Source organism: Leishmania mexicana, chromosome 8 (genome assembly GCF_000234665.1).
Source record: "Leishmania mexicana MHOM/GT/2001/U1103 complete genome, chromosome 8".
NCBI lineage: Eukaryota > Euglenozoa > Kinetoplastea > Trypanosomatida > Trypanosomatidae > Leishmania > Leishmania mexicana.
This window is the reverse complement of record NC_018312.1, coordinates 1,557,939-1,580,677: the sequence shown is the minus strand read 5'-3', so window position 1 is coordinate 1,580,677 and position 22,739 is coordinate 1,557,939. Positions and strand designations below refer to the sequence as shown.

General features: G+C 62.0%; 4 protein-coding genes across 4 annotated transcripts; all 4 read left to right on the top strand.

The window, feature by feature from the left end:
- Window positions 1-548: 548 nt before the first annotated feature.
- LMXM_08_1000 (conserved hypothetical protein) lies at window positions 549-7,913 on the top strand (the record flags this gene model as incomplete). The annotated part of the gene is made up of 1 exon (XM_003872606.1): window positions 549-7,913. The coding sequence occupies one exon, from the start codon at window positions 549-551 to the stop codon at window positions 7,911-7,913; it is 7,365 nt and encodes a 2,454-aa protein (XP_003872655.1).
- A 674-nt stretch (window positions 7,914-8,587) lies between these two features.
- On the top strand, window positions 8,588-9,568 carry LMXM_08_0990 (conserved hypothetical protein; the record flags this gene model as incomplete). The annotated part of the gene is made up of 1 exon (XM_003872605.1): window positions 8,588-9,568. The coding sequence occupies one exon, from the start codon at window positions 8,588-8,590 to the stop codon at window positions 9,566-9,568; it is 981 nt and encodes a 326-aa protein (XP_003872654.1).
- A 1,092-nt stretch (window positions 9,569-10,660) lies between these two features.
- Window positions 10,661-13,792, top strand: LMXM_08_0980 (hypothetical protein, unknown function; the record flags this gene model as incomplete). The annotated part of the gene is made up of 1 exon (XM_003872604.1): window positions 10,661-13,792. One exon carries the CDS (start codon window positions 10,661-10,663, stop codon window positions 13,790-13,792), a length of 3,132 nt encoding a protein of 1,043 aa, XP_003872653.1.
- Window positions 13,793-19,236: 5,444 nt separating this feature from the next.
- LMXM_08_0970 (conserved hypothetical protein) lies at window positions 19,237-21,342 on the top strand (the record flags this gene model as incomplete). The annotated part of the gene is made up of 1 exon (XM_003872603.1): window positions 19,237-21,342. One exon carries the CDS (start codon window positions 19,237-19,239, stop codon window positions 21,340-21,342), a length of 2,106 nt encoding a protein of 701 aa, XP_003872652.1.
- Between the last annotated feature and the right edge of the window lie 1,397 nt (window positions 21,343-22,739).

Here is a 22,739-nt window from a genome sequence, read left to right as displayed (position 1 = left end):
TCCTCTTCCTCCACCTGCCTCTTCAGCTCACCACCATCATCCGAAAAGTGTTTACGGCCGCCTCTTCATCGCGCACCTCCTCGCCTTTGCTTTGTCCTCCATCAGGAAAAAGAAGAAGCTCAGCGAAGCAGAAGACAAGGGAGGGGCAGCGTTGCCCCGGCCGACGACGCTGCTGTCATCGACGCTTTCTCTTGTGTGCGTGTGTCTCGGTCTCCATGCTCTGCCACCGCCGTGCTGCAGGCCCAGGTCATGCGTTCTGTTGCCCCTTATCGGCCTCCCTTTTCACGACTACCACATCCGCAATCCTGGTAGCGCTCCCCCCATCTTCTACACCGTTGCCGGCGCCTTTAGCATCATCGTCGAGCTTCAAGTCGGCTAGGCCCCCGCCTACCCTTCTGCCTACTAGCAGCTGCACTGCCGTTGCGTGGTCACGTCGGCATTATCGATCCTCATCTCTGAAGACCTCGCAGCCGCTTTTTAGCCTCAACGGCGGCGGCGGTGCATCAAGAACCCTATTGGCGGGCGTTCGGCGCGCTGGAACTCCAGCCATGCCACAGGATAGCGTGGGGGTGCCATGCAGCACGCAGCTGACCATCGGCGATGTGGTGATTCCGGTGCCGGACTACGCAGTGAACCCTGAACGAGTGGTCTGGGCCACTCCCGGCGTCGATCACACCGCGCCGTACCTTCAATCGATGGCTGTGGTCGACTCGCAGGCGGGAGCCATGAACCCCACCGGCGGCGTACCCTCCTTGAACGACGGTGGATTGGCGGAGGCGAACATGTTCTTCACCGTGCAGGACCCGCTCACGCGGAGATACCTCCGCTGGATCGCGCAGAAGGAGCAGCTAGGGCAGGACATGTGTCTCATCGGTGACCCCGGCCCCGCCATGCGCTGGCTGGTGCTGCTTTACAGCCACCTCACTCGCCGCGAGATCCGAGTCGTTTACCTCCACAGCGACATCACAGAAAGCGATCTGAAGCAGCGTCGCGAGATTCGAAACGGCAACCTCATCTACGACGACCAGAGCGCCGTCTCGGCGGCCGTGGAGGGTCAGCTGTTGGTGCTAGAGGGTTTGACACGGGTGGAGCGCAATGTGCTGCCCGTGATCAACAACCTCCTGGAAAACCGTGAGATGCACCTTGACAACGGCTCCGTTCTCATTCACCCGGCGCGCTACGACTCGCTGCTGCAGACACTCTACGAGTCAAAGCACCAGCAGAAGGGCCGTCAGCTGCACAGCACAGGGGATGGTGTGCCGAACGCCGAGCTGATTGCGGAGGCGAAGCGTGAGCTGGCTGCGATGGGTCTGGTGCGCGTTTCTGAGAAGTTCCGCGTGATTGGCATTACGGTGCCGGTGCCACCGTATGAAGGCAACCCGCTCGACCCTCCGCTGCGCTCGCGCTTCCAGTGCCTGTACGTCCGCACGCCGATGCCAGTGGTGATGCCATCGTCGTCTGTGATGAGCGCTGCTGGCGAGAGCAGCAACGACCACAAGCGGGCGAAGAAAGTGGCAGAGCTGGAAGAGCGGCAGTCGGCCCGCTTCGCACAGGTGGTGCAGCTGCGCGCGGCCATTACCGCCATCAACGACTCCACGCGCGATTTCCAGCTAAGCAAGCCAAGCAAGAGGAATCCTGCCTCAGCGGCGCCGGCGCGTGTCCGTGATAGGAACCCGTACGCCCCCATTCACTATAGCGGTGACATGGCAGAGCAGCCCTTCAGGGATAGCGCTGACGCCGCCACGAGTGAGGATGACGCGGACAGCGTCAGCGGCAGCGGCGTTGCGGCGACGAGCAGTCCTCTGCAGGCTCTAGGCAGCTGGGCCCTCGCCACCATTGCCCAGCAGCTCGCCATCTTCCCTGATATACCGGTAGGCGAGGCTGTCATGCGGGGCTTTCCATGGCCTTACTACGCCCGCCAACTCACCCGCAGCGGCGCAGGTGGCGGGACGACGGGGTACGCGAATCTCGAGGAGTACCACCGCCGGTTGGCGCAGTACGCAGAGGTGCTTCAGCATTGCCACGTGTATCCACCTTTGCTGCTCGCAGCTGACCTCGCCACCAGCAACGCGCATTCTCACCGCTCCAGCAGTGAGAGTAGTGGGCTAAATGCGCCGCATGGCCACCAAGTGCGCGAACCACCCTCCAAGAGGTCGCGTGTGAGTGAAAGACTGCGCGCTCTCGTGCAAGGGCAAGACGTAGAGTCAGCGGATGACGAGCCCCGCGGCGCAGCGGCAGCGCGTGCCTACGTTCGTTCGGCCCAGCTCGTGTCGGCTGCCGTGACGACCACCAGGGTTCCATTGACGGTGCAGCAGACTTGCAACTATATCCTGGAGTACCGGAACGTTACATCCACCACGGCGTTCTCCGGTGTGCCGGTTGCTGTGGCAGAGGCGGTGGTGGCGACTGCTGCGCACAGCTTAACGCATCCCGGGCAGTCGGGAACGTACCTCCTGAAGGTCTTCATGGGAGCTCAGGCGCTCTCCTCACGCGGGCCCCTCGACGCGAGTGGCAATGCTGGGTGGGACGTCGCGGAGCACCTCAGCACCACGGCTGCGCCCTCCACGGTCTTCACAACAGAGCACTACCACATCCTGCAGACGATGCTGCAGGTGCACGCCAGCCGACAGCACATCTGTCTGCTCGGCCCCACTGGCTGCGGGAAGACAGCCATGGTACGCGCGTTTGCGCGGCTGCTGGGGTACGGACTTGCGTCGACGATGCACCTGTACGTGGACATGACGCACAAGGACCTCTTCCAGCAGCGCATGACGGACCCCAAGACGGGCAACACGACGTGGCAGGACTCGCCACTGCTGCACGCTGCCATCTACGGCGAGCTGGTCGTGCTGGATGGCATGGAGAAGCTGCCGAGCGGCATGCTATCATCCTTACAGCAGCTCCTCGTGGACCAGAGCGCCGTCCTGACTGACGGCACAATCTTGAAGTCGCCGATGGAGTATAACCTGCTAAAGGAGAGGTTCACCGAGCGCGACCCGAGTACCGGAGCGGTGGTGTGGCAACCGACGGATGCGGAGATGCGGGAGCGGAAGATCTTCCCGGTGCACCCGTGCTTCCGAGTGGTGGCAACGGCACGTCCGCCACTACCCGTCAGCGGCGGTGCGGCCGGAAGCCGAGGCGCGAGGGACTTCTTCATCACACAAGACCTCACAACCCTGTTCCGCATGGTGGCGATGCCGGACGGCGGCGAGGACGCGATAGGACCGGTGCTGCGGCAAGTCGCCCAGGCAGAGGCACGACTGCTGGAGGCAGAGGCGTGGCGGAAGCAAGAGGCACCGGTGGCGGCCCAGCAGCGCATTGAGGCTGTTGTGGATCAACTTATCCAGTTGCGCAATGACCTGGAGGAACTTCACAGCACAGATGGCAAGATGCCGCAACTCAGCCTCCGGCAGCTGCGCCATCTCGTCCGTTCTGCCGTGCGTTACCCATCACGTATCGAGGAGAGTGTGCGCAACACACTGCTGCTGCCGCTGATGACAGGTGTCGCCGCTACCAAGGTGCGGCACGCGCTGGAGACCTGCGGGCTTGCACAGCCGAGCGTCCGTGCGGCGACGGGACGCGGTGACGCAACGTCAGCATCACCGACTGCGAAGGGTGAAACTCTTGTGGCTGCAGATGACGCCTTCCGCACCGGCGGAGAGTCTTCGATAAGCTCGAGTCGACTTTGGAACGTGAATGGCGAGCCTGTGCTGCTGCTTTCTCGCGTGTACACACAGGCGGAGCTGGCCCTGGTGCCGTATGTCACCGGGTTCCATGCGAATCGAGTACACGAGTCGATCTTGGCCTGGCTGGCGAAGCAGTACGCCATGGGCAGTAACATCCTCCTCATCGGCAACCAGGGCGTAGGGAAGAACAAGGTGGTGGACGCCTTTCTCTCGCGCCTCGGCATCCCGCGGCACTACATCCAGCTGCACCGTGACACGACCGTGGGCAGCTTGACGATTAACCCCACGGTAGAGGCCGGCAAGGTCGTCTGGGAGGACTCACCGCTGGTGAAGGCGGTCCAGCGTGGTCACTGCCTTGTGGTGGACGAGATCGACAAGGCACCGGTCGAGGTGGTGCAGGTGCTGAAGGGCCTGATCGAGGACCGCGAGATGCGACTCGGTGATGGGAGGCAGATCTACGATCCAGCGGTGGAACCGCACGCAACAGCGGCAGCAGCAGGGGCGGCAGGGACGACGCAGCGCATCGCCATTCACCAGGACTTTCGCATTATCGTGTTGGCCAACCCGCCAGGCTTTCCGTTTCACGGCAACGACTTCTTCCGCGAGTGTGGCGACCTCTTCGCTGCATATGTGATGGGCAACCCGGATGCGGAGTCGCAGCTGCGCGTCTTGACTGCCTACGCGCCAACCCTGCCGCGGCCGTTACTCGAGCGCCTCGTTCTGGTCTTTCTCGAACTGCAGAGCGCCTTCACGCAAGGGAACCTGACCTACCCCTTCTCGCTCCGCGAGCTGATCGCGGTGGTGAAGCATATGTCGCGCTATCCGCAAGACGGAGTTTACGAGGCACTCAACAACGTCTTCAACTTCGACGCCCGTGACGAGAACACGCTGCGGGTGGTGCGCCAGGTGCTCGCCAACTACCTCCAGCCAATGATTCAACAAGGTGGTCTGCAGCAGCTCAAGCCGTACAAGGCAGGGCAGCCGACGCCCCTGCTTCCCTTCAAGGAGCTGGTGACGCTACCCATGACAGCGATGGCCACGACGGCGACGGCGACGACTGCTGCTGCTGCGCACTTTTCCGCTCTCGTCTGCCTCCCAGCAGAAATGACGCTCAGCGAGCACAGCTTCCTGTCACGCATTGTGGAGGCGGAAGAGGAGGCGGCTGCGGCACGGCCACAGGGCAGTCGCGAGAGCGGCACAACGGCAGCGTTGTGGAGCACAACGTATCCCACAGAGTCGTTCTTCCCTGCCTCTCCAGCGACGTCCTCTGCCGGCGCCGCCTCATCCACCGCAGAGGCCTTTACGGAATGGGCAAGCCACTTTACCCTGCCATTCGTGAACCCCAGCACCGACACGGTTGTTGCCATGACTTCTGTGACGGCTGTTGGCGGCACCGATGCGGAGATGGAGGCGGTGACACTGCCGCTGCTCTCGGTCTTGCTGCTTCGCCGCGCGTCCGGAACGGACGGCAGCGCCGGCACGAGTAAATCGTCGCCCAGCGCAGCAGCGCTGCGGTTGATTGTAGCGACAGTGCGCCTGCCGCCTTCCTCCATAGAGGCTCGTTACTTGGTCGCCGACAAGGCGGAGGAACTGGCGACGCTCTGGCCGGTGGGCCACGTGCGGTTTGCTGATGTGTCCTCGCCGTACGCCACGGAGCTGGCGGCAGGGGCCTCACACCTGTCTTCGCTTTTCCGATTTACTGCTTTCACCTTGTCTGCAGAGGAGCTTTCTTGGAGCACCGGTGACGGCGAGGTGGCTGACACCGTGGGGCAGCAGCAGCAGCACCGCCGTGTCTGGCCGCCGTCGCTGGCGACCTGGTCGCAGACGACGGGTGCGCGGAGGTCTCTGCTGCGCAAGAGCGACGGGGCTGAATGGGCCGCCGAGCGCATTCCGCAGAGTGTTGTGCTGGTGTCCTCTAACAAGACAGGCTGCACGGCGCTGATTGACGTGCTGGCGGGTGCTGCCTCGGACTTGTACATTACGCGTATCGGCGTCGCAGGAGGAGCAATGGCAGCAGTGGGCAAGACACCCTGCGCAGAAACCACCATGTCTCTCGGACCTATTTTGCCGCTTCACCTAGACCGGTGCTTGAGCGCTGCATCGGCGCCGCCAGCCGCGCAGGCAGGTGTCCGTGTGCTTGACGTGAGTCCCCGCCACGGTGTCTTGTGCTTTGCCGCCGCCTCGTCCACCACAGGGGAGCTCCTTTTCCTCCTCCAAGGGCGAGTCGTGAGGGTGAGCTTCCCACAGCCGGTGGCGTCGCTGCGGTTCGTGGGCAGTCGATTGGCGATGGTGGAGATGGAGGCGGCTGCTGTCGGTGACGTCTGTGACACGTCGCAACGAAGGCCACATCGCCGCTCTGGGGTTGTGAAGGTTTCGGTGGCAGCCGACGGCAGCGCTCATGCAACGATGCTGCCTCTCTCGCCGGATACGCAATGTCTGGAGCTCGTGGAGGCCCCCGCGGTTGCTGCAGGTGATGATGGGCCCACGGAGTACCTCTCTGCAAGCGACCGGAGCAGCGCGTCGCATGGCGTCCTTGTCCCAGCAGACTTGCAGGGGTCGGTGTGGCGCATCGCTGCTGCCGAGGGGTTTTCAGCGAGCACACCGCCATGCACGGATGGAGCCTCCAAGACCGACAAGGACGACCCAGCCGGTCGCAACGTCGTCTACGCTCGCGTTGAGGGCACCGCAGAGAGCGGGCTGCAGCTGCGCTACTATAAGAGTAAGACCGGTTCTGCCGCCGCGAGCGCCGCCTTGCCCGCCCTCACCACCCTTGTTGACGACGCACGCCATCAGCTTCTTCACATCCACCCTGACGGCCGAACGGTCTCCGTGATCGACACGCAACACGCCACACAGCGCACATTTGCCAGCGCCCCTGGGGAGGCAGTCCAGGCGGCTTCTGCGTCGCCTTGTGCTGCTGCAGCTGCAGAGAACCGCTGGTCCCTTGACAGCCGCAGCGGCACTGTCTACGCGTGGCAGTCGACGTCACGGCAGCTCTCCGTTGCTGATGTGGATGGTGAGCGCGTGCGGCAGCGGTACTCAGAATGGTCGTCACTGCTCACCGGCAACGCGGAGACTGTCGGCGACGCTGCCACTGCCGAGGAGGGCGAGGAGGACGTGAAAGACTTCAAGATGAGGTACAGCACGCCGCGCAAGCAGCCTTCTGGCACCTTGAAGCACGGCGAGATCGACGACAAGGAGCACCACGGCGGCAACACGTGGGCCGGCGGCACGGGCGGCACAGACACTGCGGGGCTTGGAGGGATTATCGGGCCCTACCGTCTCGACAAGGGCAACCCTGTGCATCAGGTGTCGCCCGAGGAGAAGCGCAAGGTGCCGAAGCACCTGCTGGAGGAGGCGAGGCGGATGGGCCGCAAGGCGCTCAAGGAACGCCTGCAGTCGATCGGCATGTCCGAAGAGGAGTACGAGCAGTACAAGGGCCTGCAGGAGCGTGTGCAGCCGGCGGTGGCGCAGCTGCGGACGCTTTTGATGGGGCTGAAGGCTTCCGAGGGCGAGCGGGTGTGGATTACAGGGCAGACGGACGGCGTGTGGGATGACAAGAAGCTCGTTGAGGGGATCGTTGGCGAAAAAAATGTATACAAGCGCCGCGTCGACTCGAAGGAGACGAACCCGTTCCAGCAGCAGCACAAGAAGCGGCTGGTCTTTGTGCTAGACGTGAGTGCGAGCATGTACCGCTTCAACAGCATGGATCAGCGCTTGACCAAGTTGCTCGAGACGACCATCATGATCATGGAAGCCTTTGCCGGGTTCGAGTCGAAGCTGGACTACGCCATGATTGGCCACAACGGCGACAGCGACAACATCCCTCTCGTTAACTTCGGCGCCCCGCCTGCGAACCAAAAGGAGCGCATGATCATCTGTCAGAAGATGTTGGCGTATGCGCAGTACTGCTGGTCCGGGGACAACACCGTCGATGCGATGCGGCGGAGCATTGAGCTGGTGACAAAGGAGAAGGGCGACTCGTATTTTGTGTTTGTGATCAGCGACGCGAACCTGCGCCAGTACGGCATCACGCCGCGCGAGCTGACAGCGATCATTCAGAGCAAGCCGGAGGTGAAGATGTTCTGCATCTTTATCGCCACGCTCGGGGCGCAGGCGTCGCACCTGCAGCAGCAGCTGCCGGCGGGACATGGGTATGAGTGCATGCGAACCGATGTGCTGCCGCAGGTACTGCGTCAGATCTTCACCTCCGCGAATTTATTCTGAGCCGAGCAGGGACGAAGCCGGATGCGCCACGCAGCAGCCCCCACAAGCGAGATGTGTGCGCCTTTTTCTCTTTTATGCGAGTCTTCGCCGATGTGTGCATGAGTGTGTGTATGGACGATGCCGGTGATGCGAACGGCCTTCTTCTGTATGTGTTGTTCTACATGATGCCAGGTGCCCCCCTCCCCCTTCCTCCAAAATGCGTGAGCGCGCACTCACACACGTTCACAGCAGCGCGACTGCCACAGTGGTGGTGGTGGTGGTGGGGACAGGTAGCGGGGGACTACCCTGTGATCGTATGCCACTGAGGTTCTTCAACTTACAGGCTTCGTCTCCGTGGCGATGACCCTCAGCACTGCGCCGCCATGTCGCTGTATGCTTCGGCCTTTGATGTCCACCTCACCGTTTGCCGTGGTCTCTCCATCTTTCTTCCTATTCTCAAGCACCAACCGCCACAGCGGTTCCTCACAGCCGACAGGGTGGCACCCCCCCAACCTGTCATGTGCACTGGACTTCCACTTTTTTCTCTATTTCGCTAACGTCTGAGAGCATCCCCACACAGGAGCAGAGGCCGCGCGGTGGTTGGTGGGGACACCTTGACAAGTGCGGCGGGGGGCGTACACCGGGCACCCGCATACAGATCCTCCACGGAGAACATCACAGCCCTTTTCTCAAGGATGAGCGAGGCGCAGCAGGCGGCTGAGATTGCGCGGCTGCTGGCGTGCGAGGCGCGCAAGGCGAGCCCGTTTGAATTTCTCCAGCTCGACATCGCCACGTGCGAACTGGCGGATGTGAACCGGCAATATCGCAAGATTGCGCTGCTCCTGCATCCGGACAAGTGCCAGCTCCCGAACGCCGCGGACGCCTTTCACGCTGCGGAGAAGGTACACAAATCGCTCAGCCAGGAGTCCATATTTTACCACCTGAAGCGGGCGTATCAGAAGCAGCAGGATCGACTAGCAGAGGAGGGCACCTCCGGCACGGCGACAGGGAGTCGCACTATCCCGGCTGCTGGCACCGCGGCGGGGCAGAAGCGCGCACGTGAAGTGGAGACCGCGCTGCCGCCCATCGCCTTCGGCTCCCTCACGCAACTAGCCGCTAGCGGTCTGTCCAGCGACGCGCAGAAGACGGCTGAGATTCGGCGGGTGCTGCAGTGCAAGGCGACTGACTACTTCATCATCCTCGACGTGGACCCCAGCAGCTGTACCGTGGCCGACGTCGACCGGCGCTACCGCAAGATGGCCCAGGCGTTGCATCCCGACAAGTGCCAGCTGCTCCACGTGCGGGATGCCTTCACAGTCTTCGAGACGGCGCACAAGGAGCTGGCGGATGAGAGGAAACTTGTGCGCTTCAAAGTTGCCTTCGAACAGCAGAGAAAGAAAGAGGCGGCGTTGAGGGCGGCGGCCGCGCAGCGCGGCGTGAGTGGCAGCGGTGGTGACGCCAATAGGTTCGGCCCCGAGGAAAGCATGACAGCCGAGGAGCGCTTGCAGAAGCGGCGGATGGAGGCGCTGCGAGATCAGCAGCTGGAGGCCGCGCGCCTGGGCGAGGAGGCGGCGCGGCGGCGTAAACTCAAGGATGAAAAAGAGAAGGAAGAGGCTGCGCTGGCGGCGGAGCTGGAGCGGCAGCGCAAGGAGTGGAACGACTTGCAGCTGTTTTAGATGCCGCCAGTGCCAGCAAGCCACACAGACACACACACACACACACACACACACACGGTGTGTGTACGCAAGCAACCGAGGGGCAAAAGAGGCGAAGGCCAAACACCCGCATCGCTACTCTTCTCTTGTCGTCCCTTTTGTTTGTGTTGCGGCACCCCGTGATGACCGCCCGGGCATCCCCCTCCCCCTCCCTGCGTGGTATCAACAGGGTACCGTGCACCCCACCCCCACTCTCCCTGCATGTGTGTGGTGGTGGTGGTGGGTGATGAGGGGGGAAGCCAAGCAGCCCTCCTATATCCCCTGCCGAGTGCCGAACTGCTTCTGGTGGTGACAGGGCCATCCACCTACGACGTGGCGAGGTGAGAGCGATGTGTCGCTGCTGACGCTGGCGGCGAGGCCCTGGATGGCGCTGTGATGGAGCGACCTGCGGCTGTGGGCATGCCTGTATCATCCATATGATGGGCAGGGTGTCCACGTGACCCGCGCGTGTCCGACCTGGCCCTCACACTGCGCACTGGTGGGTTGGTGGTGGGGGGGCCGAGGCACCCCGAGGTGAGGGGAGGGGTGCACCAGGCGATGGGGCGCGTGGCCGGCTGGTGGGCGGAGTGGCGTCGGGCTCGTGCACCCTGGCGGAGAGTGGCCGTGCTGAAAAGGAAAAGTTTTTATGTCTCTGTCCTCGCTAGCGGTATCGTTCACCGAGCACACACCCAGATACGCGCCCACGCATGGACTTGCGCACGCCTACGAGTACACAAGCAGACAACTGCTCCTCCCTCCCCCGGTCGTTGTTCAACCTTCTTGCGCACTCGGTTCGCGTTCTTGTTCTTGCGCACATCCTTTTCACGCGCCATCGCCCCGACTATCTATCTCTGACTTCCCATCCCGATCAGATCAACGACCCTTTGTTTTCCTTTGTTGTGGGGGCTCTCGCACGCACAGCTGTCGCTCTCTCTCGTTGCGTCTGTGGGTACTCTCTGTTCTCCCTGATCACTGGTGCACACAGCCACAAGCACACACACAGACAGACACACCGAAAGTGGGCACTATCTCCTTTGTCCCTTCTCTCCCCCATTCAAGTTTTAGTCCATCAGCATGGAGCCGATACGGCCAGCGCAGCGGCTGGAACGTCCGCCGCTGCCGGCCCTCTCGCCGCAGCGACACGATGATGTTGATGAGGAGGACGAGGAGGACGAGGAAGACGAGTCGGACGTGTCCACCGAGCTCGAGAGTGAAGTGCTGAGCCAGCACTTCAAGAGCCTTCCCTGGCCGTTTCCCGCGGTAAACGTGTCGCTGGGCATCTCACCGAGTGCGTCGATGCGGCGCGGCGTATCGCCGTTGGCGAGTGATCAACAAACGTGCATGTCTGGCTCGTCCTTGACGGCGTGGTCTGGCGCGCAGGTCGTCTGCGGCGGTGGCACCGGTGCGGTCTGGACGTCAGGGGTCAGCCTCAACAAGTTCGACAAACTGCGCGGGTCGCCCCGCAGCGGTGCCAGCGGGGCCTCGCCACGCGCTGGCGCCGGTGTAGCGAGCAAAGGGCTGGCCACTCCCACGGCTGTGGCGCGCCCTGTGACGACTACCACAACCGAAGCTACCGCCCCCATTGCAAGAGTAACATCTTCGAAGTGCGAGCTGACGTCTGAAAAATTGGACCGGCTGCGTGAGACTCGAGCCATCTCGGATGCGTTGCCGGTAGCGCACTGGAAAGCGAGTACACAGACGACAAGGGTGTCTCCGCCGGCAGTCATCGCGGTCAGCCGAGCGCGTAGCGACTGCGCTGCTGGGGCGGGTGGAACACGAATGACACGCGCGGCGGCACTACTGAAGCAGCAGCCAGTGCTAGCACGGCAGCCGAAACAGCGCAGCGCCAATTATAGCGGTGCTCGTGCGTTAGCCGATGTACCAGCACGCGCATCACCGACGGCGACGGCAAAGTGCGACAACGGTCTCAAGACAAGCGGGGACGAGCCACGGGAGAGGCAGGGCGCCACTGTAGGGGCAACACCCACAACGATCTCGACCTCACCTCTCGCTGTGGCACAGGGCAGCGAGCACAGCCACCTTGACGAACCCACCACATTGCGTGCGGAGGCAAAGGACGACAGCAACAGATTTCGCGGAACCGCGAGCGGCGCTGGAGCGGCCGTTGCGACGTCCCCTCCGCTCCCACCCGGCGCCTCACCGCTAGCGAGGGCGTCGCCCCCACGCACATCGCATACCAGGAGGAAGAGGGATAATGTCCCCTCGCCGGTGAAGCGCCAGCGTCTCGCCTACGCAAAGAATCGCTATCAGGGTCAGATCTTGGTGCTCGAGGACTGCACGGAGGCAAGTTGTGACGCAACAAGCCCGTCCCCAGTACCAGAGCGGACGCCGAGGTCTATCACGCCGGCTGGTGCGGTCCACGCCGGTCCTAACATTTGTACCACTAGTAGCGTTGTGCCTGCGACTCGTGCGACTCTATCGACGTCACCGGACACTAAGAAGAGCGTGCTCGGAGCGATATCGCCGTGCATGGCAAGCGGGCACGGCATCCAGGCTACACGGCGCATCTCTGTCACGGCGCCGGCCGCTCACAGCGGGATGCTGTCACCTTCAAGCACTCCTCCGTTTGAGAGGGAAGCCGGCCAAGAGCGCACTGAGGCGGTGCGCGGGACGAACCAGCTGCCCTCGGTTGGTCTTTCCACGGAAGAGAATGACCATGCTGCCGCTGATATCGACGATTCGCAGGCTAGCTGGAGCACACACACAATGTCGCCGGAGAATGCGCGGCAACACGCCGTGCACCTACCGAGGTCGCCGCAGACCCACCCGGCTGTTCCCACAGTCGTCTCAGCGAAAGCAGGTCGTGGCGGGCACGGAGCAGATCTCAGGAGTGTTGATCAGCGCGAGGACAATGCTGGAGAGCGTGAGAAAAATGGTGACGGTGCGTCCCCGACGCCCGTGAACACGCATCAGGCGATGTCGTTGTTGGCCAGTACCAGCACCACCACCTTCTCGCGCCCGCCGCTTCTGTCGCTCACCGCCATTGGCGTTACATCCGCCACGTCGGGGGTTCTTCGGTCTGTGACACAGACGTCTCCGAGGCTATCCGCTGCTATCCAGAGAATCACCTTGCCACACCAGCCGCAGCAGCAGGTGCGCCCCGCCGTCATCATTTCTTCCGCTGTCACGACCGAGTCCCCTCCATCTCGCAAGCCGCTGACGGCCCTGACGACCGCCTCGCCCGGAAACACTGGCGACTCGCACATCAGTGTAGCGCAGGCGTCTCGGCTGGATTCATCGCGGCGCAGCACCGTCAGGACAGGAACTACGAGGCACAGCACCTCATGTGACACGCGTATGCCGTCCTCGGCCGATTGCCTGCCGAGCGTCGGGAGCACGCAGCCGCCGCTGTCGGTGCGCACCCCCGACGGTGATGGAGCACTGCGTTGGCGACTGACCACAAGCAGCCGCACATCCAGCGCCGGCGCCTCTGACCAACGCGTGCGCAGCGGCCGTGCTCAGAGCACCGACTCCATCTCCTACGACTCTACGCCGTCTTTGCTACACGAGGCATGCACGCCGGCCGCGGTGGTAGAGCACAGTGGTGCAACGGTACCGTCGTCTCACAGCAGATTGAAGCCGCCAGGGACGTTCTTTAGCTTGGACGGGCAGACTGGCGCAACCCGGCTGAACGGCAGCCATGCTGGCAGCAGCAGCAACACGGCTGCCGCGTCGACCAACCCCACCACGCTCGCTCCCGCGGTTCCCGCACCTGCGACGGCGTCATTGGTGCGCGCACGTCGCAGCTACAACGCTGACAAGCAGCAGACTGAGACAAGCGGCCCGACGGCAGTGGAACTTGCCACATCGTCATCCACTCCCATCGCTGCCAGCAGCAATGGGAGCGGCAGAGGATCGTCCGTGCAAGCCGCCACGCGTGTGCGCCGCACACCAGCTCCAGGACGGCAGTTGAACGGGGGGGATCGCATCAACCTCGCAGACCTGCGCGCCTCGCAACCGGTGCACCTTGGCAGTGCTACATCCAGCTCCTCAGAGGTGGGCAGCACGGTGGCACGTGCGCTGCATCATCGACCTGGCACATTAACACCGCTGGACGACCGTGTGGGCCACTCACCGTTGCAGGCCGCTGGAGCCACTGGAAAGGGCACCGCTGCTGCGTTGCCGTCTATCCAGGCGGATGCTTTAGGGCCCCCAAACACCGCCGCCGTTGCACCAGGGCAATGAGAACGCGGGGGCGGTGCTGGGCATGTGGCGCGTGACCCCAACTCGCGAGCTCCTGCGCTGGAGTGTCACAAATCAACGGGAGTAATGCCGCCCCAAGCCCACACAGAGACGGTGTCCGCAACGGCGCCCCAGCGGCTGGTGCATGCGAGGTGTCCACGTCATATGCGTAATCGCTCGAACAGTCTGCCGGCTGTGGCGTTGCGGAGTGCCTGCGGCGCTGCCGCGCATTCCTCGAACGAACATTCGTCACCCAAGGAAGGGCTGCGTCCTTCTCGACCATGCGGCAGTGGGGCAGCCATCGCAGCACCAGCCACATCACTCAGAGCCACTCCCACGCGGCTGCATCCGTTCGCGGTGGTGCTCCGTCATCGGAGGCGCTGCATCGCACCGTCTACACAGCCGCCGCTGCGAATACGGGAGTTGGTGTGGGACAGGGCGCATGTTGCTGCCGCCTTTCCATGCGTGCCGTAGTTGATCCAGGCAGCAACTTGGAAATGGGAGCGGAGCGATCACCTGGACGACTGCCGACGTTGGGACCAAGTCCCACCGACGCAGCAAGTGAGTCCGGCGTTGTTGAGCTCACCCAACGATCCTGGTATGTTGGGCAGCCGTTGCGATCAGTCGCACAGATGTCGGCGGCGCCTCGGAAGACGGTTTGGGCGATCTTTGAGAGCTCTTCAGCTCGATCGCGTTGCAGCACATCCGGCAACGGTAGCGACAGAGCTACGGACGGTCGTCATCACCACCCATGTCACTGTGACCGTCTCATCACGCGACCAGACACGGTGGTACCGCAGGGGCATTTGCACGATGACGGCGTTGAGGAGAGCCAAGAGCGTCTTTGGCGCACGTGCGCACGAGTGATGCCGCTGCCACGCCGCCGCCCGCTCCATTCGACGTGAGTCTGCCGGATCGAGAGCGAGGAGGGAACGGCGTCGTCACGCGTCCTCCCCTGCCCTTCCCCTTGCCCACCCTTTGAGTGCACGCGCGCGTTGTCCACGCCGATTTTTTCCGTCTCTTCTCTCAGGTTTTTGTCACGAGGCACGCGTGTGCGTCTCTGGCGTCTATACACACAGCCACAGCAGCCTCATTTAGTTTCTCTCTCGCTCTCATCCGCTTCCTCGTCGTCGTCGTTTCCCTCATGTCCCCTGTGCACGTTTCTGTGCTTTCCTTTATTCTCGCTCTTTCGTGCTTCCGAAGTGAGCCTGCGCCTGTGTATACCTCTCTCCCTCCCTCCACACACACACGTATACATATATATATATATATATGATCTAGCTTACGTGTATCGTGCTAGGTTTTCTCTCTCGCTCATCCATCCATCCATTCATCTCCCTCCCCTCCCCTCATCATCTCGCATATCGGTGTATGCCACGCTTTTTCTTTGTATCTCTCCCCCTCCCCTCCTCTCTCTCAGCGCATGTGCGCGTGTGTGCGAGTGGGCTGTGGTTATCTTTGTATCTCATCGCCATTCGTTTGTTGTTTCCCATCTTTTAAAGTTCCGTTCCCCCCCCACCCGACCTCTCTCACACGGAGGGACGGTGTCAAAAGGCAAGAGAGAGAGGGCGGCGGTGGACGCTGGGGAGATGGATGGCGGCAGCTCTGCTTCGCACCACTTCCGCATCTCTCCTTCCCTAGCCTTCTCTATTCGCCTGCTGAGCCTTCTCTGCACCCACACCCGAAATGAAGCGCACACGCACGTGCATAGAGACATACGCGCGCGCACAACAATGATGTGCGCTGCACACGTAGAGGGTCAGTGGTGAGCGTACGCGTGGGGAGGGGAGGCACCCCTGCCTCTCCTTCGACCGTCTACCGCGTCGGTCTCCCCATCGTTCCGCCCCTCTCCGTAGTTGATGTGCATTGGGCGTGTCTGTCAAAGTTCATGGGTGATCATTCTTCTCTCTCTCCGTTGTGTTGATTCTTCTTCTTCCCTTACACATGCGCTCGCGTTCGATGCCGCCCTTTAGCTTTCTTGTGACCTTTCTCCGCCCCTCCCCTCCCCTACCCGCGCGCATGTCCATCACCATCGTTTATTCTCTACAGTATCTTCCCATCTTTATTTCCCCCCTCCCCGTGTGCTTGCTTGTCTAATCCCATATTTCTATATATATATATAAGTGCGTCTGTGTGTGTGTGCCCTTCACCTCACCTTGTCACGTGCTCATGAAGACGGATCTGGGTGATATATACGTACAACTATCTATCTAATATATAGATGCGTTGAATGCTTGGTTGTCTCTCTTCTCTCTCATCCTCATCCCTTCCTTGTCGTGATGGGACTGTCCCACCGTCTTGACGCAGCGAACCTCCGCGGCGGCCGCCGCCCCCCATGGTTCTCTCGTGTTTTATTACCCTCTCTCTCTCGGCCCCTCGGCCGCTGACCTGCACCCGCACCCTCACATGGTGCTTCGTCGCCGTCTCCCTCTCCCCCATCTCACTTTCCTGCTCCTACTGGACCCGAATAACAATCTTCTTTCTCTTGCGAATTAGATGACGACGATGAGTATGCATGGCGCCGTGTTTCCTCGACGCACTCTTCCCTCTCTCCCTCGCTGTGCCTCCTCTTGGGTAACGGGCGCGGTGCAGGACACACCCATAGGTGTTTGTGTCGGCTTTTTTCTTTCCTGTAATGTGTACGTAGAGAATAGCCGTGCATCATTGTGTGATACTTCGCTGAGGGCTACGCGGGCTTGGTTGTGTTGCCGGCGTAGTGCCTCATGCACGTCTGTGGAACGTGAGAGGGGCGATTTGTGTAGATGGGCGGCGGGCAGGGGAGCGGTGCGCGCGGAGAGTGTTGGTGGGTGGTGGTGCTGAGATGGAGGAGGAATGACGGCGTGGCGGTTGTCGTTGTGGGGCACGCACTCTTCTTGTGTACATGTGTGTGTGTGTGTGTGTATGTGCATGTGTAGGGTTGGCGATTCGCCGCCGCCGCTGTTGCCGCTTCTGGTGCTGGTGCTGCTGCTGCTCTCTTTCTATCTCTGTATGCGTGTCTGTTGCTTCTTCCCCCTTTGCCCTTTCCATTGGGTGTTGTTACTTCGAGCGGTGTTTTCATGTTTTCTCTGTGCGCCTTTTCAGGCCTATGCGCGTCTGCGCGTGTGTGTCTTCTCTGCATTCTTATTCTTCGTTTTTCCCCCTCCCCCTCTCCCCCCCTCTCCCCCACTCCCATGCTACTAATCTGCCGCCCAAAACTGAGAAGCTGGCGCTTACTCGCTCTGTATCTATCTTTGGCCGTTTTCCGTTTCTGTACATCCTTTCTCCCCTCAATTTCTTGTCGCTAGTGTGAACCCGTCACTGTTGTGATGGGGTGGAGGATGTGTATGGTGGCTCCTGCTGCGCGGCGTCTTTGGTATTAGCTTGCTTTCATGTTGGTTCACTTGGTCAGCGCATGACCACTGACTTCGCCTGCCGCCGCCGCCCACCCCACCCCCCTCCTCCTCCTCTCCGCATCTGTCTGTCTCTGTGTTGCTCCCTCTCCTTCGCCTTGCTTCTGATTTTCCCTAATATAGGTCTTTTGTGGGCCTTGCGTGCGTGTGTGTGTGTGCGGGCACGGGTGGCGTGGCCCTCGTCCGCTGGCGAGCCGTGTTGATGGGGAGAGGTATGCGAGGGGTCTAGGGTGAGACGGAGCGAGGAGGAGGAGGAGGGAGGCGAATAGGCGGAGCGGTAGGCGCACACGCACCCACGAACCCACGTCACCCTCATCCTTTGGTGGACGCTATCCTTTCTTCGTTGTTCTCTCTTCCTCTTGCACACCAGAGCCGTTACTTCGCCACAGACACAGTGGCGCGCGTGACCACGAGAACAGTTTCGACAACAAAGACGTCAAAGGACAAAAGGAAGCACCGCCGTTACACGCACACGCACGTACGCACACGGACACCGATACCTTGCGTGTTGTGGTGAGGCAGACATCTGGAGCCGAGGCAACACAAACTCTGCAGCAGAGGGATGGGGCGTGTGACAGGCCGGTGAGCAGGGTGGCGTCGGACTCATGCTCCGTGGCGGAGAGTGGACGCGCTGAAAGTAAAAGTTTTCTCCGCTCGTCACGCAACGGCAGAGGAGAACCCCGTGTGCGCACGCCACCGACAGACAGGTGATGCAGCTTCACCGATCATGCGCAGGGATGCCATAACCTGCCGAGCCTTCTCTCTACCCACATAACATCCTCTTCCTCCTCCTCTCCGCTTCCTTGCTCCTTCTCCCAAACATGCGCACACATCCACAGAGTGTCCCCCCCGTTCACCACCTTAGAATTCTGCACGCACTCACCTGCGCGCCTACTTGCGCGCCCACCAATTTCTACTAGTACCACTATTTCCTCTGCGGCCGGCTCTGCCGCTGTCGCTCCCCCTCTCCTCTCCTCTGTTTGTCTTCAAGCGCAGGCGTTTGCGCGTGTCTCTGTGTGTGTGTGTGCGATGAAGGAGCGGACTCAGCAGCGCATCAGCATCATTCGTCTTCGCCATCACTCGCGCGTCTCTTCCGCATCGCCTCCACCGTCCCCTCCCGGCGCATGCGCCTGGCCGAACGTTTTTTTCGATTGTCGTTGATTTTTTTGTTAGAGCTTGCCCACTTCCCTCTCTCACACAAACACACACACACACACACACACACGTCTACCCCTCTCCCCCTTCCCCTTCCCCTGGTCACTGACCCACCGCCCCACCACCTCATCGCTCGCGCAGCTCGGTCTCTCTCTCTGTGTGCGTGCTACGTGTGGATGTATCGTCTCTAACGAGCCTTCCCCTTCCTCTGCGCTGCTCTGCCTCCTTCCCTTTTTCTTTTCACGCTTCGGGCTCACTGGTCTCCCCAGAGCGTGTCGTTCTCAAGGTGCACAGGCGCACACACGCACGCAGGGGGAGGGACTGACTGGACCGCGCCATTCTCCCTCCCCTCCCCTCCGCCAGAGGTGTGCCATCACAAGTGTGTGTGTAAGGGAGCGGCGTATACAGGGATATACACAACGAGAGGCACACGCGCGGTACCGACCGACGCAGCAGCATAGAGCACATCATAGAGGCAAACAGCGAGAGAGGAGCGAAGGGAGGCGATAAAAGCATTGACCCTCCGCTGACTTTCCACCACGCACACACGCTCACACACAAACTTCCGTAATGCGACGCTGTGGTCGTGCCCCAATGGGGCAGGCCTCCTCCTGCAGCCTGCTCCTGTCGAGCTGGGCGATCACCCCCACGCCCACGCACTCGCGGCGGCAGGTGGCAACGACAGCAAGTGCGGCGGTGGGTAGTGGCGTGGCTAGCAGCACCGCAAGCACACCGTCCTCGTCGAACTCGCCCACAACAGCGACAAGCACTGCAGCCACCGCTGCGGACGCTGGGGCAGCGACGTATGCATCATATTCTTCTGCCACCGGTGCGCCGGCGTCAGTAGTTGCGGCACCCAACGCGCCGTCCTGTACAGCCGTGTCGAGCGCGTCGCTGGCGGAGATGACTGATCGGCTGCGAGAAGCGCTGCGGGCACTATCTGAGGTAGAGAAAGCAAAGGCGGAGCTCGCCAAGAAGTCTGCAGCCGCCACCGCCACGTCAGGCCAGAACTTCTCTACAAGTGTTGGAGAGGGCCGTGTAGCGCCTAGCTCAGCTGCGAAGGCGCATCACCCTAGCGCTGCTGTTCCTCCCGCAGCGGTTTCTGCAACGCCTCAGCTAGAAGAGCTGACGTCAAGCGATGGTGGCAGCTCCGGCAGTAGTAGATCAGGCAACGACGTCAGTGCTGGTGGGACCGTGAATGCTACCTCGACGCAGAGCGCTAGCACGGCGACGTCATCATGGATTCGAAACAAGAAGCCCAAGTTTTGGGCTCTCGTCAATGAGGCCGGCGCTGACGACGTGGAGGCCGGCGGCAGCGGCGAACGACTCGCAACGGCCACGACAGCCTCCACGGCCGCTGGCAGTGCAGCGGCGGCATCATCGAGCACCGAAGCTTCTCCTTCGGCCAGCACGGCAGTCAGCGCGCCGTTGGCAGCAATGCCACCCACGCTTGCTGGTGAAGCTTCACCCTCGGATGCGGCGACCGGATCTTCTTTGCCCTCGAGCGCGGCTGCTAGCGCTGCCTCCTCCGCCACTGTCGGTGCTCGGAAGGATGCAGACTCGCCGAGCTCACTAAAAGCAACCGGCCGCGCCGTTACGGCGCACAGCGTCCGCATCTCGACGTCGGTCTCGCCGTTCCGCAACCGCTACAAGCGTGACGTGGCGCATGTGCTGTCGGAGCTGCTGAACAGCGACCCCACGCTGGGGCCCCAGCTGCTGGGTCAGCTGTCCGCCGAGAGCCGACGCCTGCTACTCATCATGGGGGCGGCCAGCGAGTACTTTGGTGTGGATTACGAGGAGGTGGCCGAGCAGGTGAAGGTGGCGGACACGGACAGAGACAACTCTATTTCCTCCAAGGAGTACGATGCCTGGGTGCGGCGCATGGCGGACTCGACGCCGGCGAAGCGTCGCCATGCAAAGGAGAGCCAGGCAAGCGCGGGAACTTCGGACCCGGTGCTGGCGTCGGCCTCCGCCTCTGCTCAGGGCGCCGCTGCGGTAGTCACAGCTGCACCGCCGTCGATGCCCTCGACGGCGCCCCAGAGCAGCAGCCGCGGTGCAAGTGGGACAAGCCCCTCTGTTAAAGCTTCATCTGCCACACTATCGCGTCACAGGACTGACATGTCGGTTGACACAGCAAAGGACGCTAGAGCTTGTATCATCGGCGCGATACAGAAGAGTGCTCCATCAGCGGCGGGGGCGCCAGGGAGTCGCGATGTCTGTGGCGGTGCCGCCTTAGCTGGTAGCCCTGCTGGATCTGTTGTGGCAAGGTCATCGCCCACACGTGCCTCTCTCGAGGGCAGTGCTGCCAATGGAAGTCGTGGCTTTGTCAGCGACGCCGCCGGCGGTGGTGCGGGTTCCTCCCCCTTTCTGCCGGTCACCCCAGCTTCCACGGTCACCACCGCAGCCAGCGCGTCCATTAAGCAGGACCCGGGGTACATTCCGTGGCCGACGTACCTGAGGATCGTTGCGGCCGCCGCGCCGCCGTTCCTAGCCTTTGGGATGCTGGATAATTCCACTCTTGTCCTCGCCGGCGGCGCAATCGACAACGCCCTATCCGGCAGCCTGGGTCTCTCGCAGATGGCCGCCGCCAGTCTCGGCGGCGTTGTCAGCGGGGTGGCGGGAATTCAAGTGCACGGCCTAGCAGAGCGTTATACGCGGGCAGCACCGCCACGTCTGACGATGGAACAGCAGCGCAGCGATGCCTACTCGCGTGCCACGCAGGCGGGGAACACGCTGGGGATGGTGGTTGGGCTCATCCTTGGCATGACCCCGCTGCTGTTCATGGGCGGGTCGATGCAGTTGGCAGAGCAGGAGGAGCGCGACCGTCACCACTTCCAGCGAGAGGCTGCGCGCAGTCACCAGCGTCACTGCAAGGCGATGGAGAAGGAAGAGGCAACACTGCGGCAGCGGTTGTGGGAGGAGGAGGGGGCAGCGCGGGAGGCGCTGCTGCGAGGCGACGACAGAATGCAACTTCTCCGCCCTGTTCAAGGATTGAGCAGGCAGACATGATCTCTCTCTGTGTGTGTGTGGGGAGCGACGGTGACGACATCGCCAGAGGCGAGATGAGGAAGGGAGCAGGACTAGGAGCAGGAACCGTGCACCCTTCTCTCCCCTCGCGACGTACCTTTTCTGCCTTTTCCGCTCCACTTAGCCTCTTCGCCTCTCCATCAGTGGTGTGCGCATCTGCCCCCCCCCCCCCACACACACACACCAGACAGGGTCCAACGAGATTTGTGCGAAACGGATAGCGTATGCACAGGATAACGAATAACGCGTATGCGGGTGTGGACAGTGTCCGTGTAGTGAACGAAGCGGCAACGAGGAAAGGCGTAATTTCTAGCGAGGGGGTGGAGGTCCATGTTAAAGTTGTGCAACGACCGTCCGCACCTCAGGCATGTCGGATCCGTGGGGGGGGGCCCCCCCCTGCACTGCGTGCCTGCCAGGCCTTTGGCACGCGCACACGCATGCGCTCTCCCCCCATCCCTCGCCCCTCTCTATTCCACAGCTCTCTCACTCTCTCTCTCCGTCGATGCCTTTCTTACCCACCGCGCCGGTCATCTCCTTCCCCCACCCTCCCCGTGTATGCGTGTGCGTGCGTGGGTGTGTCGCCGTGACGGCGCTTCCTCTGGGCGCCAGTCGAACCGTTTATTCTCCCTTTTCCGTGCCATCGTCGTGGCCGCTGTCGCCGAGCGGCCTCCTTTTTCCTTTGGTGTGTCTTCGCTGCTTGGGCGCTACACAAAGTGGACCTCAACGCGTAAGCACGAGTCTGTGCCCGTGCGCCAACAAGGAGGAGGAGGAGGAGGGGTGATGCGAGGATATGCCGATGCGAGGCTGACATATGCGCCGTGTGCGCCACCTCCATGACGGCAACACCCGACATGAGAGTGTGTGTGTGTGGAAGAGAGTCGTAGCGGTAAAGCGATCAACGAGGGGATACGCACAGCGCACATCTGCGCACGCTCAGACGTGCATGTCAGACCCCTTTCCGTCACGGTGGACGCAGCGACAGCGCGGTAGTGTTCCCCCAACGGCGGGTGCTGTGCCAGCTCGCCACACGGTGCATGGTCAGCGTGGGCGCAGTACTACAGCAGTCCTCTTTGCGACTACCTCTGCTGCAGCCACGAGCAGACCGATAATGGAGGGCGCGATGATGGGGGAGCGCAGAGATGGTAGTGGTGGCGGTGCATCTCTTTCCCTCTATGCTTTTTTTCCTGTCACCACCACTCAACGTCTCGCCTCCTCCCCCCGCTCTTCCGTCCCTCTGCAATGCCGCCCACACCACCTCCCTCTCTCCACGGCCGTCCCAATGCGCTGTGGTTCACTGGACGCGTTTACCTTCTCTTCTTCCCCCCTTGCCATCTTCTCCCAACTCCCTGGGGGGTTGTTACATTTCACGAACTGGGACG